Source organism: Oryzias latipes, chromosome 16 (genome assembly GCF_002234675.1).
Source record: "Oryzias latipes chromosome 16, ASM223467v1".
NCBI lineage: Eukaryota > Metazoa > Chordata > Actinopteri > Beloniformes > Adrianichthyidae > Oryzias > Oryzias latipes.
In genome coordinates, this window is record NC_019874.2 from 22,531,438 (window position 1) to 22,550,759 (window position 19,322).

Sequence of the window (19,322 nt, forward strand, 5' to 3'; positions counted from 1 at the left end):
GCCCATTATAACTAACAGGCCCGTGGTCAACCACACACTAATAATAAAACCACATCAAATCCTGCATAACTTTAACAGACAGGCGTAATGAAATTCTCAGGGATATGAGCATCGTTATGGTAACAAGCAATGGTGATGGTGCCAGTTTAAGGGTTGCAAGGCAACCAAGGAGAAAATTAAAAATATGAACTTGTATATGATGGTTATTTGGGCACGCGGGTGGAAAGGCTGGGGTAGAATAAATCCAGTCCAGCAGAGATGGAGGCAGCTAATGTTTCAAGGTTACATGAATTTATTATTGTTTTTTTTTATTCAAAGTGTGAACTCTATAGCATGTGCAGCAACAAAGATGGCTCCCTTTAAAAATGACTCCCTCTGGATAATCTTTTATGCTGAAGAGGAACGTTGGTAAACAAACAGATGCAAACCCAGGATAAAATCTTTTTTAAGTAATGCTTGGCCAACCTTTCAACATCTCCAATCTCTTTGTTCATATCAAAAAGAAACAAAATCAATAACACATCAGAGGCAGGGGTCATATTTTTAAAAAAAGGAATGTCATTTGAAAGAAATTCAAAGAACAGAATAACAGAGCAAAGTGCTTAAGTGCCGCAAAAACAACCAAAAAGAAAAAGGTTACAAAAGTCTTGCTCAAGTGTTGGTGACTCTTTGAGCTGGTTATGATTTTAAGAAGCGCTGAGAAAGAAATGAATCAACAAAATAAATCCTCACCCGTCCCTCAAATGTTCCATTTGTGATAAAAGGCTCAAACAATTCCGTTTGTCACTGAAAAGGCAAAATTCCACGAGGAGTCTTACAAGTACACAAAGATTAATCATCATCCCCTTTGCTAAGAATGTAGCGAGCCAATTTCCATGCTGCAGAGTAAATGAAAAGAAAATTGCCCACCTTTTTGCCTCAGATACACAACTGCAGTCTATACTCGCATGCAAAGCTGTTTCGGCATCTCTAAAGCAATCATTTGCCCTTCAGCGGTTTCTTTGTACCCAGCTTGTTAATGATTTGGATTTTACACTCCACTCAAGACTCCCAATATCCCAATATCCCCTCACTCCTCTTCTCTCCTTCTCCTTCCCTGGCTGGCTGATCTTTCCCCACCAAACTCCCATCCTTCCCTCCGACTATGAAGTCACACCAGGGGTTGTTTGTCCATGCAGGTGGAGGGAATGGATTCAACACTTGTTCGGTAGATTGGCTTCTTCTGAGAGTGGTCATCACTGGAGAGAAGGAAAAACAGAGCAACATCACTATATTGATCTCACAGCAGGCCTTCTGAAAGCATAAGTGGGGAAATGATAGTTTAGAACTGGAGGCACACCTGGCTGTCAATATGAAAGTCTATTAACCTTTATTTTGCGATGTGTATTCCTCTGTACCAACTAGGAAAATAGCTTTGCCCTGCTTTTTATATTCCACATAAAATATACGCTCAATTCTCACAATGATAAAGCTCAAGAGTAAAGGAATAAGCAGCCAGTTAATCACATTAATGAGAGTTCCCCTAATTTCCTTAATATTGATGGAGCATTTTTTCCATACTTCACATTAAAAAAAAAAAATCACACTTTTCAAGAGCAACGTGTGTGGAAACACAAGGGAGAGCATTAAAGAGATCAAGGGTCAGGTCAAGAGGGTCAGACCTGCTGAGGTAAGACTTGAATATTCATTTGGATAATGAAGTTTCAAACTTTTCTGAATAAACATTCAGAGACTGAGGGTGATGCGGCGCTCATACACTCAAGCACCTTTAAAGACCCACACAGTCCATCTTTTGATGTCTTTTCAAAGCGCTCCCAGTGGTTTTCCAATTATGGTTATGCCTTTCATGCCATAATAAAAAGAGGTGTTGTTTTCTAAGACATAGTTTCTGTAGAGTGGCAGTAGTTCATTAAAAAAATCCCCTCTGAATAGTGGGCAAGACCACTGGCGTAGAATAAACCTGCTGAGAGCTCTCTACATGTTCATGCTCTCCCACAAGCGTACAACCCCTTAAACCCCCAACCTAGTGCTACGTTCACACTGGGCTCGGAAATGCGTGTTCAAGCGACAGCTTTCCCTTATGTTTTAACATACATCTACGTGAGTTTTGGGCTTTCACATTCAAAACTCCTGAGTTACTTTGTAAGTTTTTAAGTCAGCTTTTGGGTTCTACATCCAAAATGTGGGGCAATTGAGTGAACTTGTTGAATTTTGACCGATCAGGGACACAGATTTGGTAGTGACGTAGGGATAGTGTCCTTTTCAAAACATGGAATGCAAACTGTTTGAAAATTGATCATAAATAAGAACTGAATAATTGCGGTTCGTGTCCAGCCAGAATTATATGACGCCAAATCTTTCATGTATCTGAACAGAGCTGTAAAAGAAAAAAGCGTTTAGCAAGGTTCTTAAGATTTGCACCGCTTCAACATTTCGCACCAAATCTTTTTCAACTGAGAGTACAAGCGCTAGTATTGGGTAGTGACAGACCTGTTTGCCATATGATAAAAGTGTGTTCAAAAACCCACATTCAGCAGGTTCTTGAATGTTCCACACATGCCTGGTGTGTACGTAGCCTAACATTACAGAGATCACAAAACTGGTGAGCAATATTGGTCGAACAGTTCTGAGCAACTGTTCGGACGAGGAAAACCAAGATGTGCATGGATCTAGTTGTCAACAAGTGAATACATCGGAATGAAGCTTGTGGAGCTTGTGGCCCACCCAGGACATTTTGTACGTCACAAATAAGCTCGTATTCAAACTACATTTTTTCATCTACTCCGGATTCACAACCATTTGAATAAAGAAATATGCAGAAACACAATTTTAAAATTAATTTTCTTAACCCTTGTGCTATCTTAGATGACCCTACCCTTACTTTGACGTGTTCTCCCTACCATGACAAAGGTGGATAAAGGTGGAAAGATTTCATGTAATCCATGGACACCAGTGAAGATCACAAATCATTGAAGAAAAAAGGTTCAGAGCACTGTCTAGTGGGTCTAGATGACCCAACTCCCAATGTTAAAGTGCCTAGGATAGCACAAGGGTTACATCATCATTAGAAAACTGCCAGAAGAATATGTTAAGAACAGGATTTTTGTCTGAGTGGGTCTTTAAAGTCATTGGTCTTGGTTCTGTTGGATGAGGCAGAATGAAATACCATGGAAGCGGTTAAAAGTTTCAGACGAAGTTAAACTGCAGGCGGGGAGCAGGGAATGAGTTAAGGAAAACAAGAGGCTGAAGAGGGTAAACAAACTCACACGCTGAGTTGCACTCAAAGGTATATTATCCATCAGGTTTTGAACATGATTTAAGACATCATTAACCAAAGTGACTTCAAAGTGGTTGGCGAGTAAAAGGTGCTTATGAAGAGAAAGTAGGGGAGACTTTTGGTATGCAGACAGCAGCAGATGAATCCTGTTTGTCTCAGGCTCTCTCTATATGATTAGAATCTAGTTCTTATTCCAGCGGATCAATCTGACAAATTTAATGTTCGGCTTGAGCGGTGCTCCCTCTTGTTTTAATGGCTGATGTAGAAACAAATGAAAAATAAACTCCAGCTCCATGAATAAAATGACACAAACACTCGGACAGTGTTGTCTTACATGGGCCCCTTGCTGGTCTTGATCTTCTTGGCTCTGCGGCACAGGAGCACGCTCACGCAGAGGACACACGCCAACAGGACCAGAGCCGCGCATGAGGTCATCAGCCAAAGACTGCCATTAGTAGTCTTGTACCAAGGGGCATCCTCTGCAGGACACACATGAAGAGAAATGTGCTTCACACAGAATCCAGAATCAGCTGAGCTAACCGCCTCCGGGCAAAGCATCTTTAGTCGACCTCATATTTGTTTGTATGAGCAACAGGGTCTGGATTCCAGACAAGCTGCAGTTCTTTATGCAGCCCTGACCTTCAGGAAGTAAGCCTGTTGAATTTTTTAAACTGGCTGATTTTCCCCCTTTGTGTGGCAGAATTTACACATCATTTTTTGAGTAGGGGGGACTCTTTAGAAGCTGGTTTTTGAGCTATGGATAAAGCAAATGACAACATTTAAAGCACTAGCAAACACATGCATTGACTTCTCGTACCACAGAGCTTTCAGAGGATTTGGGGGCAGCTGGAGTCATAAGACTTCTTTTAAAGGGTTTGGGCAGCAAATATAGTGCACAATATAAGCAGCAGAGTCTTCCTCTTTAAAGAGAAAGTCTTTTTTCCAGTTTGTATACATTGCCTCCTATTTTAATTGGAGAGGATGCTGGAGAGACAATGGAGGGCGGAGCCTGGTGTTTCTGCAACTGCAGCAAAACTGAATGCAAACCTTTACATATTCGAGTGATAAAGATGAAAAAGGCAAACACATTTAGAGTGCTGTTATGAAATTCTTTGATGTAAATATCAAATTTATATGAAATATGTTGATTGTTACTTGGATTTTTATGGCGGGCCTGAGGTGCAAATCACATCAACATATCACTCAAAGATAGATCACAATTAAAAAAGCAAATGCAATAACAAAAAACAACATTACATTTAAAAAATCAAAATTCCAGAAACTAAAATTTTAAATAAAATAAAAAAAACAGTTAGCAAAACAAAAGTATTTTTTAGAAATCAATAAGAAATTGATTAACCAGTCAAACTGTTGCTTTGCCCAGAAGCTTGTTACGTTTTTTTAACATTATGTTTAACTTTTTTTGTGTTGTGGTTTCTGGAATTTTGTTTGGATTTCTAAAATGAAATGTTTTTTGGTTTTTTTAACAATTTGTGTTGCTTTTTTAATTGTCAATGGGATCTTTAATGTTTTTTCGTTGAGGAATCTGTTGATGTGATTTCCACCATTTATTCAGAAGTAGGTAGCATTTTATCTCAGGAAACAAGTTACATATAGTTACTGACAGTCTAAGAACATCCAAATTGTCCACATAAGTCTAAAAAATATATATATATATATATATAAATATATAAAACCAAAAAAAATTTTGACTGAGTGATCTTGCATCCTTGGTATTACTTTTAAGGATAAAATTATTAAAGACCAGGTGAAACAACTGCACTCTTCTGAATCTTTAAATTATAATTATTATATGGTTTCAAGCTATAATACATCTTTGCTGCTCATTATGATTTGTATTATGCATCTTTCCTCAGGTATGAAAGCCTTACAAGCTTGACATTTTAGATCTAATTTCATTTCTCACCTTTTCTAGTTTTTTACAGTAATAAATATCTTTTTTCCTTTTTCCCTCCTCAACCTTTTTTATGCTACCATAAACTGTTGGCATTCAAGGTTGCATGGCTACTGCTCATAACTCCTGTTTTATGATATTAGCGTGCCTGAACTTTACCCACTTCCCATCTGGGGGAAAAGAATTCTCCCAAAAAACCTGTCCTGTGTGAAAAAAGGAAGTTGGTTTTACTGGGAACTCGACAACGTTTGCATGCTAATCTGATTTACGAGAGACAGTTTGGGACATACGGTGGCTATAAAACTGGAACTTCAATCGATCAAAGGACTAGCAGGACTCAACAATTGGTGGCATGGAATTTGTAACTTCTGTTTAAATTCCTTTCTTTGCTTTATGCTTTACGTCACAATTTCCCTTTAAATTCAGAGAAATGACGCACTATTTAGAAAGAGGAAGGGGTCAGAATAAAGCAGAAAAGGTGTTATGAAAGTCATACTGGGCAGAACGGTGATGCTGATGGTCCGCTGCACATTTAGGGACTCCACCGACGGATTCTTGGCCAGGCAAGTGTACTTTCCCTCATCCAGCGCACTCGCCTTCGTCACCTTCAGCAGCGGTGATGGCAGGACCCAGTCGCTGCCCTGATAGAGAGAACAAAGCAAGAGAAAAAAATGGAAACTTTTCCATGCTGTTTACAACTTTGAAAGAACAAACTAACTGAAAGAGTGGATTTAAAAAAGAAACGTGGAAAAAGGATTCTGAAAGAGTTTTTTTTCTCCAAAAAATCTCTGAAGGGGCGGACATAAAACAGATGAATAGAGACAAAGAAGCAGAACTATCTCCTAGTTTGCTGCCCTCATAGAGAAATCCCACAAGTCCCAAATGAGGTATTTACCTGTGAAACAATCCCACCAAAAGGACACACATTGGCACAAGTCACTAACCCAGATAACACTATTACCAGGGAAGAATAATGTTGCAACAACGCACTGCTAACACAACACGTAATGAGAAGGCAGGGGAGCAGAATGAATTGTTGACACAGAAATAGCAGCACTATTATGAGATAGAGCCCAACATGGGAGGAAACAAATAATAAGCCAAACAGGAGGATTGGAAAACAAATGAAGGTGGAGAGGGGTAAAAAAAAAAAGGAAAAAAGCATAAAAAAATAAAATAAATAAAAACAGAACACAATGCAAATGATTTGGCTCTCGGGTGCTGCAGTTCCTGCCAAGAAAGTCCATTTCAATTTGAATAGATCTGAATTAAGAGGATTTCCCATAAAGGCCAGGTCTGGCCAAAGCGGCATTTTGTATGCAAATCTACTGGCTCCTAAGCAGTGGGCCGTTTCTGCCTCTGTCCTGCTGTTATTGCCGGGGGCCAAAGTGCTCCCGGCGGCTGTCTGTCAAACTGGGCCGACCCAGTGCTCCACATCCCATCACACGAGCAAACATGCATAGGGAGAGACAAGCAAAATCTTGTCAAACTAAACTGTAAATCGTCGATTTCTGATAATCCTGTCTTTGAGTGTCTTTATCATTGACTGCATAAGAGCTGGAGCGAGTGAGTGTGACGCCACCCATAGAAAATGGCTTGTTCTGGCTCTACAATAAAGAAAGTCAATTGAGTCTCCATTATTTTTAAATATAGATGCTGTCCTTGTCAGTAGTGATTGGTTCAAGTTGGTCTGAGTCATTGTTTCTATGGCAACCACTCTCGCCAATCAGGTGGGAGCTTGCTGGATGTCCACACCCCTATCAATTAAAGCGGGCTACACAAAATCTGTCAAACCTTTCAAAAGTTCAATGTGAGACCACACATTTTTATTGAGGTATCTGATTGACCAATTTATACCGGGAATAACTTGCACTAAAGAAAAAAATAAGAAAAAATGATGACTCACTAATCGCGCGTTGAATGAAGAGTCTATGTAAACGCCTGTAAATGCACTTTTCGAGCTTCCGCGTTCAAAACTCTCGTGTTCACGTGTTGGGATGCCAGTTTTTAAGTCTGTTTTCAGGATCTAGGTACAAAGTGTGCGGCAAATTGAGCATGTTTGACCAATCAGGTACTTGGATTTAGAAGTGACGTACGGGTATCGTCCTTTCCAAAACACGGAAATACTAACTGTTTGAAAAGTGATCATGAAGGGGAAATTAATATCTGCAGTTTGTGCCTGGGAGGAGTTATATGACACCAAGTCTTTCATATTTTGGAATGGAGCTGTGAAAAAAAAGCCTGGAGCAAGATTTGCACCACTGTGACAATTCACACCAAGGTTCTTCCAACAGGGGTTACATGCACTAGAATTGGGTAGCAACAATTTAGTGTGCTTAAACTGCATTCAAGAATGCCCGTTTTTGAACGTGCCTCAACGTACGTAGCTCAAGGGATTTTGGCTTCTTGGTACTTCCTGTTTGGAATGCAAGGGGGGCAGGGTCACTCATGGTTCTCATTGTTGATGTCTGAGTGCAGGAGCATACAGCTGCAAACCCATCTGAACATCGAGAGCTTCCTCTCCAAAGTGACAGCTCTGCAGTCAACAAGCAAAACCCAAGTCCGGAAGCTCCATGTGATCCTGGACAAACAGTATTAACACCATGAACAGGATTTGGACTCGTAAGGCCATTTAAACGGCAGATTAGCATGAAATCTTCAATAAACATGGTAACTGTGCCAAGTTACCAAAAAAAGGAAACAAGTAACTTGAGTAAAGCATATATTTCCTAACAGAACTGCATGATTAGATGGCTTTATGGCATGTTGGCACTTGCAGTGAAGATAGTGTCACATTCTCGCCACTAGGGCACAGTGTATCACCTGCCTAATCATCTTCCTCTTGTTTTACATGCCAGTTTTACACTGAGATATTTTAATTTCCTTTTGTTCTTTGCTCTTTGAAGAGCTTAGTTGAATAATTCAGTGCCAGTTAACCAAACACACACACTAGATCATTACAAATCTATCCATATAATTGTTTTTTGGTTGACTGGTTCTAGCCCAGACTTCATTAAACTATTAATCCTCTATAAGAGGCAGAGCTGCGGTCCCCTGTGAGAGGTGAGCCTAAGCCAGTCGGTCACTTAAACACAGAGCGCTCCTTTAGCGAAGGAGATGGAGAGACCATAGGCGGGGAGAAGAGAGAGGCCGGAAAAGAAAGAGGAATACATAAGGATGGAAGAGGGGAGGTGAGACAATTAAGCAAAGCGAAAAGGCCAAAAGAGAATTGGAAATGGAAGGAAAGACATCTAAAGAGGTCACGTCGATGGAGAGTGAGTGGGAGAGAGAAAATGACAGGTTTCCAAACGCATAATGAGGACACTGCAGCTGTGTTCACAGCTGAGGTGCTCTCACCTCCTTTTGCCAGAAGTAGCTGGGCTCCTCTGACGAGCTGGCGGAGCACTTCACCACTACATCGGCTCCAACTCGCACCTTCACGTCCTGCGGGACCTCCATGTACCTTGAGTAGCCCTCCATAGTCAGAGAAGGCCCTCGCAGGTCTAAAGCACAGCACGGATGGCAAAAAGAAAGTTTAGACATGAACTGATCATTATTAGGGTTGGCTTTTTTTAAGGCTTTAGTGATGTGACTAAACATACGTTTGCACAGGTAACATCTCACAGGTAACATCTGATCAACACGCAGATCCTTTAAGTCTACTTGAGCATGCAGGCTTAAATATGATGCAATTGGTGCAGACTGTACAGAGGAATCAATAGTAATGATGATGGGCTTCATCTTATCGAAGTCTTTAGAGAAGCAATGTAGTGAATAATAGCTCATTTTCTCTTCCATCTCTGTAGATGGCCCACGTCCATCCAGCTCCTGGCTTCTCTACCCTTCTGCCTCCCTCTGTCCTATAGTTCATTCTAATCCCTTCTGCTTATTGATTCCTCCCATGAGGCTGAGGAGCTTATCAAAAAGCATTAGGGTCGATATGATGGCCACTGAGAAGGATGAAGACAGAAAATCTGACTGACCGTGCTGCAGATGACAATGCATGCAGGAAGAGTTTTGCTTAAAAGCAGGGCAATTCCAGGGGAGTAAAAACTGAACCAGCCCTCCTGAGCATGGAATTAAATGTGATTTTTTTTTATTGTTGATTTTTGTATACCATTCCATTACTATGACTAGTGCTGTAAATTATTAATGTGTGTTTTTCTTTTGCCGAGGAAAAAGCTGTGTGCAAACAGTGAAATATTATATTTACAAAATGTGCTGGCTCCAAATATTAAAATATTCATTTTGGGTGTAAATTCAGAAACTTTTTTATCTCTTTGTCAGAATAATTGTACCAGAATAATTTGTCAGAATGCTTTCAGGTTGAGAGACGCTCCTTTATCAAATATAAAACCCGGATGAGCTGCGTTTTATTTGCATCCTTTATATCCTCCTCCATGTTTTTTTTTTAAAGTCTGATAACATTTATTATAGGACTTTGGCTTCCCTCCATATTAACTCACAGTGCACTTTGAAGGTTATCGAATCGGAGACGTATTCTGGCTCAGTCGCATTCCCAGCGTCTGACACACAGCGGACGGGAACTCCTGAGAAACGTGTTGGGTAGAAGAGGCGCAGGTATGCCTTCTCGCCGTCCTCTTCGACCTCCACCGCTCTGTCATAGAAGCAATATGACCTGACACTTCTCCACCACACTTGATTCCATCCTTGCATGTACTGGCAGAAGAAGGGAATAGACATAAATAAATAAGAGAGGAATTTTGTTTTATATAGCAGGTCAGCTTTTATGTAAATTGGATTGTAATTCAAATCTAATTTAAATGTGAAAATACATCAATAACTCCCCAGACTTACCTCAGAGAAGAACTCAAAGTGAACGCGGCTGATGTTGAGGTCACCGTCTGTGTTAAGGCATTCCAGCGTGACCATATCTCCCTCCAGAACCGGCTCGGTTGGCCCTTTGATCATCAAAGCAGCTGCATGCGGACAGATATTACAGATACAGCTTATTGATCACAACATGAATGGGACAGGAGGGATGAAGGCATGTCGACATAAACAGAAGATCAAGCTGCTCTTTGGCCAGCAGCTTCAACGGGTTCTCGACCTTGTTTTGACATTTGGTTTCAGACTTCCAGCAAAAAAAATGACATTGAAAATAAAGAATTTTATACTCGTCAATGTCCCATGACAAGCAACTGATGTCTCTCCTCTTAACAAACAAAGGCACTTTTTCTTTCGCTTTAAGCAGCAATCATTCTAGAACCCAGCTAAGAGCTGTGCTCATATTCTTATGCAAGATCTTCAGTTGGCCTTTACATGTAAAAAGGCGTTTTTTTTCGGTTTCTCGTTGTTTCAAAAGACATTTCCTGTTTTTGTCAGTGGTTTATAACCACTACAGTACAGCAGCAAGTCAGAAACTGCAAAACATAAGCAAACTAAGAAAATTATAAGAAATTAACTCACACTAAAGAATACTGTAAATACAAAACATACATGTGGCAGAATTATGATCAATGCTTTTACAAAAATAATTGTTTAGGATAAATAAATCTAAGAAAAAGTTATTTTAAGACTATCACATATGTACAAAAAACATATTTACCATGACTGCTGTGGATCAGGGCAACAACTGCAGCAAGAAGAAAAGATCTCATTGTTGCAGAAAGAAAGACTAACTTAAATACTTGAGAAAACGTCGAGAAGTCTTCAAGCAGCGACTAAAGTGAAATGAAAGCGTCCTGCGTTTTTATCTGACGCGCTGTAGGTGTGGCTTTCGTTTGGTGTCCAAAAGCCCCCAAACTTTTCTGTCAATTTCACTTTAAAAATGAAAAGAAAGAAGTAAGATTTGTTTTTGTTTTTTTTTATTTTTTATAAGCGTTATCGTTGTTTTTAGATTTAATGACAGAGTTTTGCTGATGGATGTTGACATGGGAAATGACTGTGTGAACCAGAAACGCAGCTGTCCACTCTCTGCTCCAATAATCACGACTGCTCTCTGCGCGTCACGCGTCGCTCAGGGAACCAAACCACTTCTGTTTTAACCTGAGCTTTGCGGGTGTGTTTTTTTTTCTTTCCTTCCTCATAAGAGCCATCATGAAAAAAATGTGTTAACGATGTTTCTCACACTTTTTGGTGCGATGTGGAAAACCTATCAAGCCAACATTTCACGCTTTATTTTATTTCACTGCTCACGGGGGATAAAAAAAATTGTTTTTAGTGTAATCTTAGTTGTTTTTTTTTTAATTAAGACCTTCAGTTATATTAAAATGAAAAAGGGAAAAAAAGAAAAGGGAAAACTCGTTTACATCTAACAAAGACAATGCCTACGATGGCGTATGCTACATCATCTTGCATTATAAAAAAGTTTGTTTAAAAATATATTTCCAATAAAACAACAGCATGGCGTGAAAATAAACACTGAGATGTGAAAGTATACAGAGTATTGAGACGTAAAGAAAATCATAAATATTGGCAACCAGACCAATCTAGATTAATCGATTTGTTTTCCTGTGATTCAACCAGATCGATCTGTCTAAAGCAAATTGGTAAACGAATTGACATCTACCTTTATCAAATTGTTTCTAATAGTCATAGACAACAGACAACACACATGTAATGGCAGCAAAAAATGATCGAGCCGTCATTACAGTCCAATGCTTTGAAACATTTTTCATTTTTTGCAAAGAATTTTGTGACCATAGTAGAATGGTAGAATGTTCTAATATTGTTCAGATTATTTTATTTTGATGTGGAAAAACAGACGTGGGCTGAACTTTATGAAACTAAATTTTGACTGTAGATTTACTATTAATTGTTGTTTACGTGTTTGTTTGTTTGTTTGTTTGTTTGTTTGTTTGTTTGTTTGTTTGTTTGTTTGTTTGTTTGTTTGTTTGTGCACATATTTAATTTACATTTGATTATCTTGCAAGAAATACAACAAGGAATCTGTTCAGTACCGAGTCACACTGGCTGTTTTTTTTTGCTCAATTTTAGGTCAGTGAATTGGATGAAATTGGATGTTTCAAAATGAACCGATATCAACTTTGAATCCTATTAGCAACCACAAATTATGATACAGATCAAATCGTTTTTTAAAATGAATCGTAACACCCTTAATATTTATTATGTTTCCTATCAAAAACTTAAAAAATAACCCACAATCTTTTATAAAGCAACTGAATGACAGGCCATCTAAAAAACAAGCGTTCTCGTTTATTGTATTTATATATTTTATTTTCCGTGCTTCTCCACAGAGGCCGATTTTGTTCACGTGTTATTGAAGTGCCACACACAGTCCGACAGGGGGCAGCGTAGCGTGGACACGGTTCTACCGGAAACAGAATCGGGCAAAAGCGGAAGTTCCGAATATTGCTCCCTGAATTCTGGAACGGTTGTTGCCTGTTCGTAGACAAATTTAGTGTCAAAGACGTACCTTTCCCTCGAAGTAATGACGAAAATGGACAGATAGTGTTAATTTAAAAAGGTGAGTCAATAAAAAGCTGCCACGACTTAGAATTTTGTTTGAGGAACGCCGAACTGAGAAATTAGCTGCTGAATTTAGCAAGGCTAACTTCAAAGCTTTGTAGCTGCTATTGTTTTTAGCACTAACAAATCTGTTAACGTTGGATTCTTATCTGTGTACTAAAGAATTTATGTAATAATGGCATTTGCTTACTTTGTTGTATTTTATTAAATTAGCCTAAAGCCCTTAAGACATCGTGTAGCGTTAAGCTAAGCGCTTTCTGCTGCGCGCGTTTTCCGGTCTCTGTTTTGGAGTAAATAATTAGGGGAAGCAGACATCAGATTTACTAGTTTAATTAAAACATACTTGCATTTTGTATTGGATGCAAACGCTAGTTTTTAGGCTTATTAAATGCTGCTTTAAGCTACATGCAGTTAACCGAAGTAAACTAAATTGGGAGGGAAATGTTTTTGGGAATGGATCATCTTTTTTTCCTAATTTCACTGAAATTTGTACTGTTTTTCTACAAATTTAAGGTTGTGGTTCCTTGAAAAAGCGGTGCTTTCGACTGCCACGCAGGATTTGGGAGAGCCTTACCCGGGCCACCAGCGTCTTGTAACTTAAAGAACTGCTTTGCGCTTCCTCCTTGACCTTGATCACTGAGAATGGCCAATAGCACCCCAATAATAGTGAAGAGCCTGCCTGCTGGTCCTGCAGGTAGAAGCAGCCCAGAAGGATCTCAGGTTGAGTATTTTTCAGTTTTGTATTTAGTATACAGTAAACCCTTGTTTTTCGCGGGGGTTACGTTCCAAAAAGAACCCGTGATAGGCAAAATCCGTGAAGTAGAAACCTTTGTTTTTTCTTACAATGAATTCATTCATTCATTCATTCATTCATTTTTTTGAATGAAGAACACAATGCACGATGCAAATCCGTGAAGTAGCGAAACCGTGAAAAGTAAACCGCGTTATAGCAAGGGATCACTGTAACCACTTTTATGTCCTTATATTTTTATATATAACTTTTGAAATGTATTCTATTTGAGATATTGTTTATATTTTATCTAATGTAAAACTGTTTCATCTATTTGTCTTTTTTTTGCAACAACTACCATGTACGCTTTTGAATTTGATGCTTTGTATTTTGTTTTATTTTTTTACCTGAAAATATTTCTATTGTGTGACTGCAGCTAACAGCTACTTCGGGATACTGTTTAATTGTGAAACACAAACCTTACACTCACATGTGTAAGTGTTACACTTTCTCTTTCCTCTTGTCTTCAGGTCCTCTCTAAGAAGAAACTGCAGGACCTGGTGAGAGAAATTGACCCAAATGAGCAACTGGATGAGGATGTTGAAGAGGTCAGATTAAAAAAATATTGTAACCTCTTATAAAGACTATTAAAAGACATGCCTGTTGTATACCTTATTTAATATTTTCAATGCTTACGTCCGTCCAGCATTTCAAACTGTTACGTAGAAAACATGGATTTTTGTTACATTCATAAATCAGAACATATCTTTATTTGTGTGTAAAATCTTACTTTGTTGAGTTCCTTTGAGGCCTTCATATGTTTTTTCTTCTCAGATGCTTCTACAAATTGCAGATGACTTCATAGAAAGTGTTGTGACAGCAGCCTGTCAGCTGGCACGCCATCGCAAATCAAACACGTTGGAGGTTAAAGACGTTCAGTTACATCTAGGTATGTTTTTTACAGGCTAAATGCCCTTTTATTTTGTACTTTTTGTTTGATAAATATTTAGTGGAAACTAAGGGATTTTTGTCTTATTGTTGTGTTGTTTTTATGTATTTTAGAGCGTCAATGGAACATGTGGATTCCTGGTTATGGCTCTGATGAAATTCGACCGTATAAGAAGGCTTGCACCACAGAAGCTCATAAACAGGTAAACGATAGAGTAATTTTTCTGTTTGTGAAGTCATATTATTGCCGTAATTGTTAATTTTAGTTCCCTTTTCTTGAGTCTAATGCTCCCCATGTGTTTCTTTTTCAGAGAATGGCACTGATCCGCAAGACGACTAAAAAATAAAAGGGCAAGCCCTTAGGTTGAACCCAATTTGTATATTTTCAAATTTTTAACTTTTCTTTTATGCAATTGTTTTCATTTCCACTTGAGTTTGTCATTTTATTTTATTGACAGTAGAAAGCGTTTTGATGAGGTCGTCTGTCTTTGACATTAAATATCGCTCAATTGTAACGTCTCCCTGAATTTGAGTGTGTGGAGTCATTGCACAATGTTAGTACTTTGGTGTGTGTTTTTTTTTTTCCCACTAAACAGACTGGTAGAATTTCATTGTAAGTCTTGTCAATAAACACTTGCTGGAAGAATTCTTATGAATGGCGACCATTGCTGCTCCTCAGTTTTTTTTTAAATCCTTTTCAACATATTGATGTACACTTGGCCAAATCTGAAACGCATCTAAAATGACTTTGGCGTAGCTATTTTGCAAGTGTAACAAAGTGTGCTTTGAATTTTTTTTACTGTTTATACAAAAAGTTTAGCAGTAAACGGCGCATTGTTGCCAAAATAAATTTACCCGTGGTGTTAAAAAATAACAAATGAACTTAAGTGCATGGCGTCCCTAATGTTTTAACTAATAAGCTGTATTTTTAATCTCCTTGACGACTTTAATTTAGCACCGACATGAAAGCAAAACCATAAGAAATTTTTAAAAAATAGTTTGAAATAAATTCAGGCGTCAAGGGGTGAAAGACTTAAAAATGACAAGCCACAACATTAAAAACACATAAAATGGTTAACCTTTTTCCTCAGCCTGGTACTAAGGAACATTCAGATCGGTTAGATTTAGCCAAAAATACATTAAAGGTTGGGAAAGCATGAAATATTTATTGAAATTTTAAGTAAAATTATCATAGAATCCAGTAGTTTTCAAAACGTTTTTCCTAATACTTGACAAGAAAGGTTTCTATTTAAGTCTAAAGAGCAAGAATGAAATTATTGTTAGACCATGTCAAATACTCATGAGCCTTTACTTTTGTGCTATCCTAGGCACTTTAACATTGGGAATTGGGTCATCTAGACCCCAAAAGACTGCGCTGAACTTTTTTCTTCAATGATTTGTGATCTCTAATGGATTACATGAAATCCTCTCCACCTTTATCCACCTTTGTCATGGTAGGAAGAACACGTCAATGGTCATTTTGACCCCATAGGATAGCACAAGTGTTACGTTATATGTCTACAACAGTCTTCATTTTCAGCACCAGCAACAAACAAAAATGTTTACAAGAGTGCCAGGTTAATGACACCATCAGGACATTAGTGGGATTGGCTTTACACCATTCACAAATACAAAATCTATCAAGTTAAAAACCAAAAGTCTGCCTTGCATGCAGATTTCAGAGGCTTTGGGGGAAACTTTGAGCTTCGCTAATGCAAAGCGAGTTTTAAAAGAAATCCTGGACAAAGTAGAGACCTGTTGGCAAAACTTGTATTATTGCTGAAGAGATGAGGTCAAACATTTAACATTAATCATCCTTTATAGAAACAATCTGAAAAGACAACCTGCAGTCATAAAAATGTTTGTTTTAGATCAGTACGTCTCATGGTACCAGTTTGCTTTAATACACGAGTACAAAAACAGCATTTTAGTGATCATAGCCACAAATTTCAGCTCCTATGAGGGTACTTGTTGTCAGTCCAGTATTTACTCGCAACATTTCTTTTTCTTTGGCGCTGTGCTGGCTTGCGAAATGCTGGCCTTTTGAAACTGCAGTGCCTGTGGGGCAGCACACTTAATGCCATCCCAGCCTTCCTGCAGCTCCACTTCCCCGCTCAGCAGACCCTGATAAACCCGCCGAGTGAGAAGCTCGAAGCACTCCCTGACATTGTGGCCAGTCTTTGCTGAGGCCTCCACATAGGGCAGCCCCAGCTGTCCGGCCAGTTTCTCAGCCTCCTCCCGGCTCACCACCCTCTCTCTGTCGCTCTTCTGACCCACCAGGACGAACAGAACCTTGTGCGGCTGGACTCGCTCGCGCACCTCATCGTGCCACTCTTTGATATGGTCAAAGGAGTCTCGATTGGTCATGTCAAACACCAGCAGGCCTCCAACAGAGTTGCGGTAATAAGAGCGTGTCACTGACCTGAGGAGAGAGGTGAGGGGGGGGCAAGAGGGATTTAGATTTCAACACATTAAATCCTTCACATAATCCAAATAGGAGTTCAGAGCTCAGACTTTGACAGAACCTTTTTTGTCCTCTCTCTCCATACAGCTGCACTGCGTGAGTTTGATTCGTTTAGATGAAGCAGATTAGCAAAGAATCTTTGTCTTTAAGACACTGATAATGACCGCGTTTAATCGAGACACAGTCAACAAACACAGTTCTGTCAGCAGATACTGGCTGCCGTCTCGAGCGGAAGGTCCTCCCGTGGATGTAAACAAGCTGCTCCATAACAATACTTCATAACTAAAAACAAACTTAGCCGAGCTTTCAGCTGACTCCATGGAAAATGGAGCTGAGGTAAACAGTTTGCAGTCTGCCACAGTTCATTCAACCGGACAACTGAAATAATGAACGGAGTGGCAGAATTAAACATTAGGTGTCATTTAATATGCAGACTGTCAGCAAACTGCAAAGGCTGCATTTATGAACCATTGATCTTCAGAGGGTGAGTATAGAGTTGAAGCTGCAGGCAAACTGATGAAGAGAAAAGAGGAATGCAACAAACAGGAGTTTATGGAGGCACACCTAAGGTCGTAGATGGGGTTACCATGTCAAAAGGTGTTTCTGTGATCCGTTTAAATGTCTTTGTAAAGGACAACGTTTGGGAATTTCCAAGGCAGACACCTTGGTAGAGGGGCTCACCTGAACCTCTCCTGCCCAGCTGTGTCCCAAAACTGCAGTTTGACACGGACCCCCGGCTCCACCTCCAGGAAGCTGACATAGAAGTCCACACCTACAGTTTGGTTGATGGACTCCAGGAACAAGTCCTCAGTGTAGCGCTTCAGCAGAGAGGACTTCCCTACGGTGGAGTCCCCCAGCATGATGATCCTGAACTGGTACTGCCACAAAGTCAGGTCCATTGTCGCTGGGGGCGCAAAAAATAAAAAAAAAAACGAGATAAAAACAAGGAACTTTAGGATATAGAAGCACAAGGAGAAGAAAATATGAGGAAGATTGGAAAAGATCAAAGATAAGATTGTTGGAACAGGAAAACCAAAAGGAGATGGACCCTGTAAATAATCCGCTTCCCCATCCGCCGACTCCTTACCTCTGATGCTGCAGATATTGTGAAACAATTTAACAGCCACTCCCCGTTAATCTTCCAGTGGTAGTCTGTGGTCAGAGTCATGTCAGAGAGCTACGGGTTTGACCCAGAAGAGCATGTTTCTCAGTTTCATCTGGTATGACTTATCAATTCCTTCTCACAAGCAGGTGTGTGGAAAAATGTGTCCCAGACTAGATTCCAGCTTCCCCACAGGTCCGAGCAGCTGATCATAACTGCTACTGTAAGCATGTGTGGGAGTGCTGCTGTGCAGGGGCGTGGACTTGCTAATGTTTGCCTGTGGAGACTTGACAAAAGGAGGGGCCAGGACACAAGGGACAAAGGGAGGGCTGTTGTGGAAAAGGAGGGACTGATGTGGGAGGGACGCTCATCAGGAAGTGGTTGCAACACATAAAATATCAAGGCAAAAGTAGTTTCCTGCTGTCACATGTATTCTGAAAATTCTAGCTAAACTTAGAAATGAGGCCTGTCATAACTTTATGACTATCTCTGGAGGGGACATTGTTGCCCACAAGGGGAAGTTGATAAGAAATTCTCCTTGAATTCCCTGGGAAATACTCCGGATGTAAACACACAAGTCTGCTATGGGAGGCTTCGTTTGTGTATTCTTGTGTATTTTTAGAAATGAAACAGATCTTTAGACAATATTGTTGCAGGAAAATTTCAAATATTACCACTACCATGGTCAAATCTCCTCAAGTGAATCTTTCATCCAGCTTCTAGGATAATAAAGAAATCCTCTTTTATTGCTTTTGTGGAATTATGAAAGTAGACAGAAATATAATGCTGTTTGGATATTTGATAGCTTTTAAACTTTAGGGATAACTGTTTCCCTTTTGCAATATTAGTTTGCAGACGCCAAACTGTTTGCCTATCTGCCCCAGTTGTTGACTCAATGGTCATTTCAAGTTGGCTGGATTGTCAGATGACTTTGCATCACCAGTTTTCTCAGGAGGTTGACAATATCTAATGTCAAAGGATTATGAATAACATTTGCTGGTACGAAGCAGAGGTCACAAGGTTGGCTGTGTCCCAATCCGGTGTTATAGGGAACAAATTGAGGGAATTCTAAGGACCTTTATGAAGACAGAAGTGATTTCATGAAAAATGCTCCATTAGCGTGACAGTAACACAGATCAGTCATCATAACAGAAATTAAAGCTCACTCAAAGCGCTGTTACACTCGTGTTGAAATATTTTAACTTGTGTTTTCTTAAAGTCCCTCACCAACCATCTTTTCATTTATTGTACAAGCGTTCAAAGTGGACTTTAAATTATGATTATGCTGTTTTTAGCCAAAATCTAAAAATCTATCGTTTTCTGCAGTACGGTAGTTGGTTAGAAATTCGCCGCCAAGTTGCGGGCAACCCCGCCCGCCCCCCCTTTCCCATCATCTATAATGGAGAGCTCTCTGTTTATGCACTCTCCCTCAAC

At 39.5% G+C, this 19,322-nt stretch overlaps 3 protein-coding genes across 3 annotated transcripts; 1 reads left to right on the forward strand and 2 right to left on the reverse strand.

Moving 5' to 3' along the window:
• Positions 1-274: 274 nt before the first annotated feature.
• LOC101164588 lies at positions 275-10,896 on the reverse strand. Its single transcript, XM_004078265.4, has 7 exons — positions 10,762-10,896; positions 10,011-10,132; positions 9,659-9,872; positions 8,550-8,695; positions 5,689-5,833; positions 3,612-3,756; positions 275-1,238 (listed from the first exon to the last, which is right to left on the reverse strand). The coding sequence occupies exons 1-7, from the start codon at positions 10,811-10,813 to the stop codon at positions 1,151-1,153; spliced, it is 912 nt and encodes a 303-aa protein (XP_004078313.1). The 5' UTR covers positions 10,814-10,896; the 3' UTR covers positions 275-1,150.
• A 1,592-nt stretch (positions 10,897-12,488) lies between these two features.
• On the forward strand, positions 12,489-14,984 carry taf12 (TATA-box binding protein associated factor 12). Its single transcript, XM_004078266.4, has 6 exons — positions 12,489-12,642; positions 13,158-13,364; positions 13,905-13,982; positions 14,209-14,323; positions 14,437-14,525; positions 14,634-14,984. The coding sequence occupies exons 2-6, from the start codon at positions 13,287-13,289 to the stop codon at positions 14,667-14,669; spliced, it is 396 nt and encodes a 131-aa protein (XP_004078314.1). The 5' UTR covers positions 12,489-12,642; positions 13,158-13,286; the 3' UTR covers positions 14,670-14,984.
• A 1,090-nt stretch (positions 14,985-16,074) lies between these two features.
• rab42 (RAB42, member RAS oncogene family) lies at positions 16,075-19,216 on the reverse strand. Its single transcript, XM_004078281.4, has 3 exons — positions 17,874-19,216; positions 17,468-17,690; positions 16,075-16,744 (listed from the first exon to the last, which is right to left on the reverse strand). The coding sequence occupies exons 2-3, from the start codon at positions 17,683-17,685 to the stop codon at positions 16,309-16,311; spliced, it is 654 nt and encodes a 217-aa protein (XP_004078329.1). The 5' UTR covers positions 17,686-17,690; positions 17,874-19,216; the 3' UTR covers positions 16,075-16,308.
• Positions 19,217-19,322: the final 106 nt, after the last annotated feature.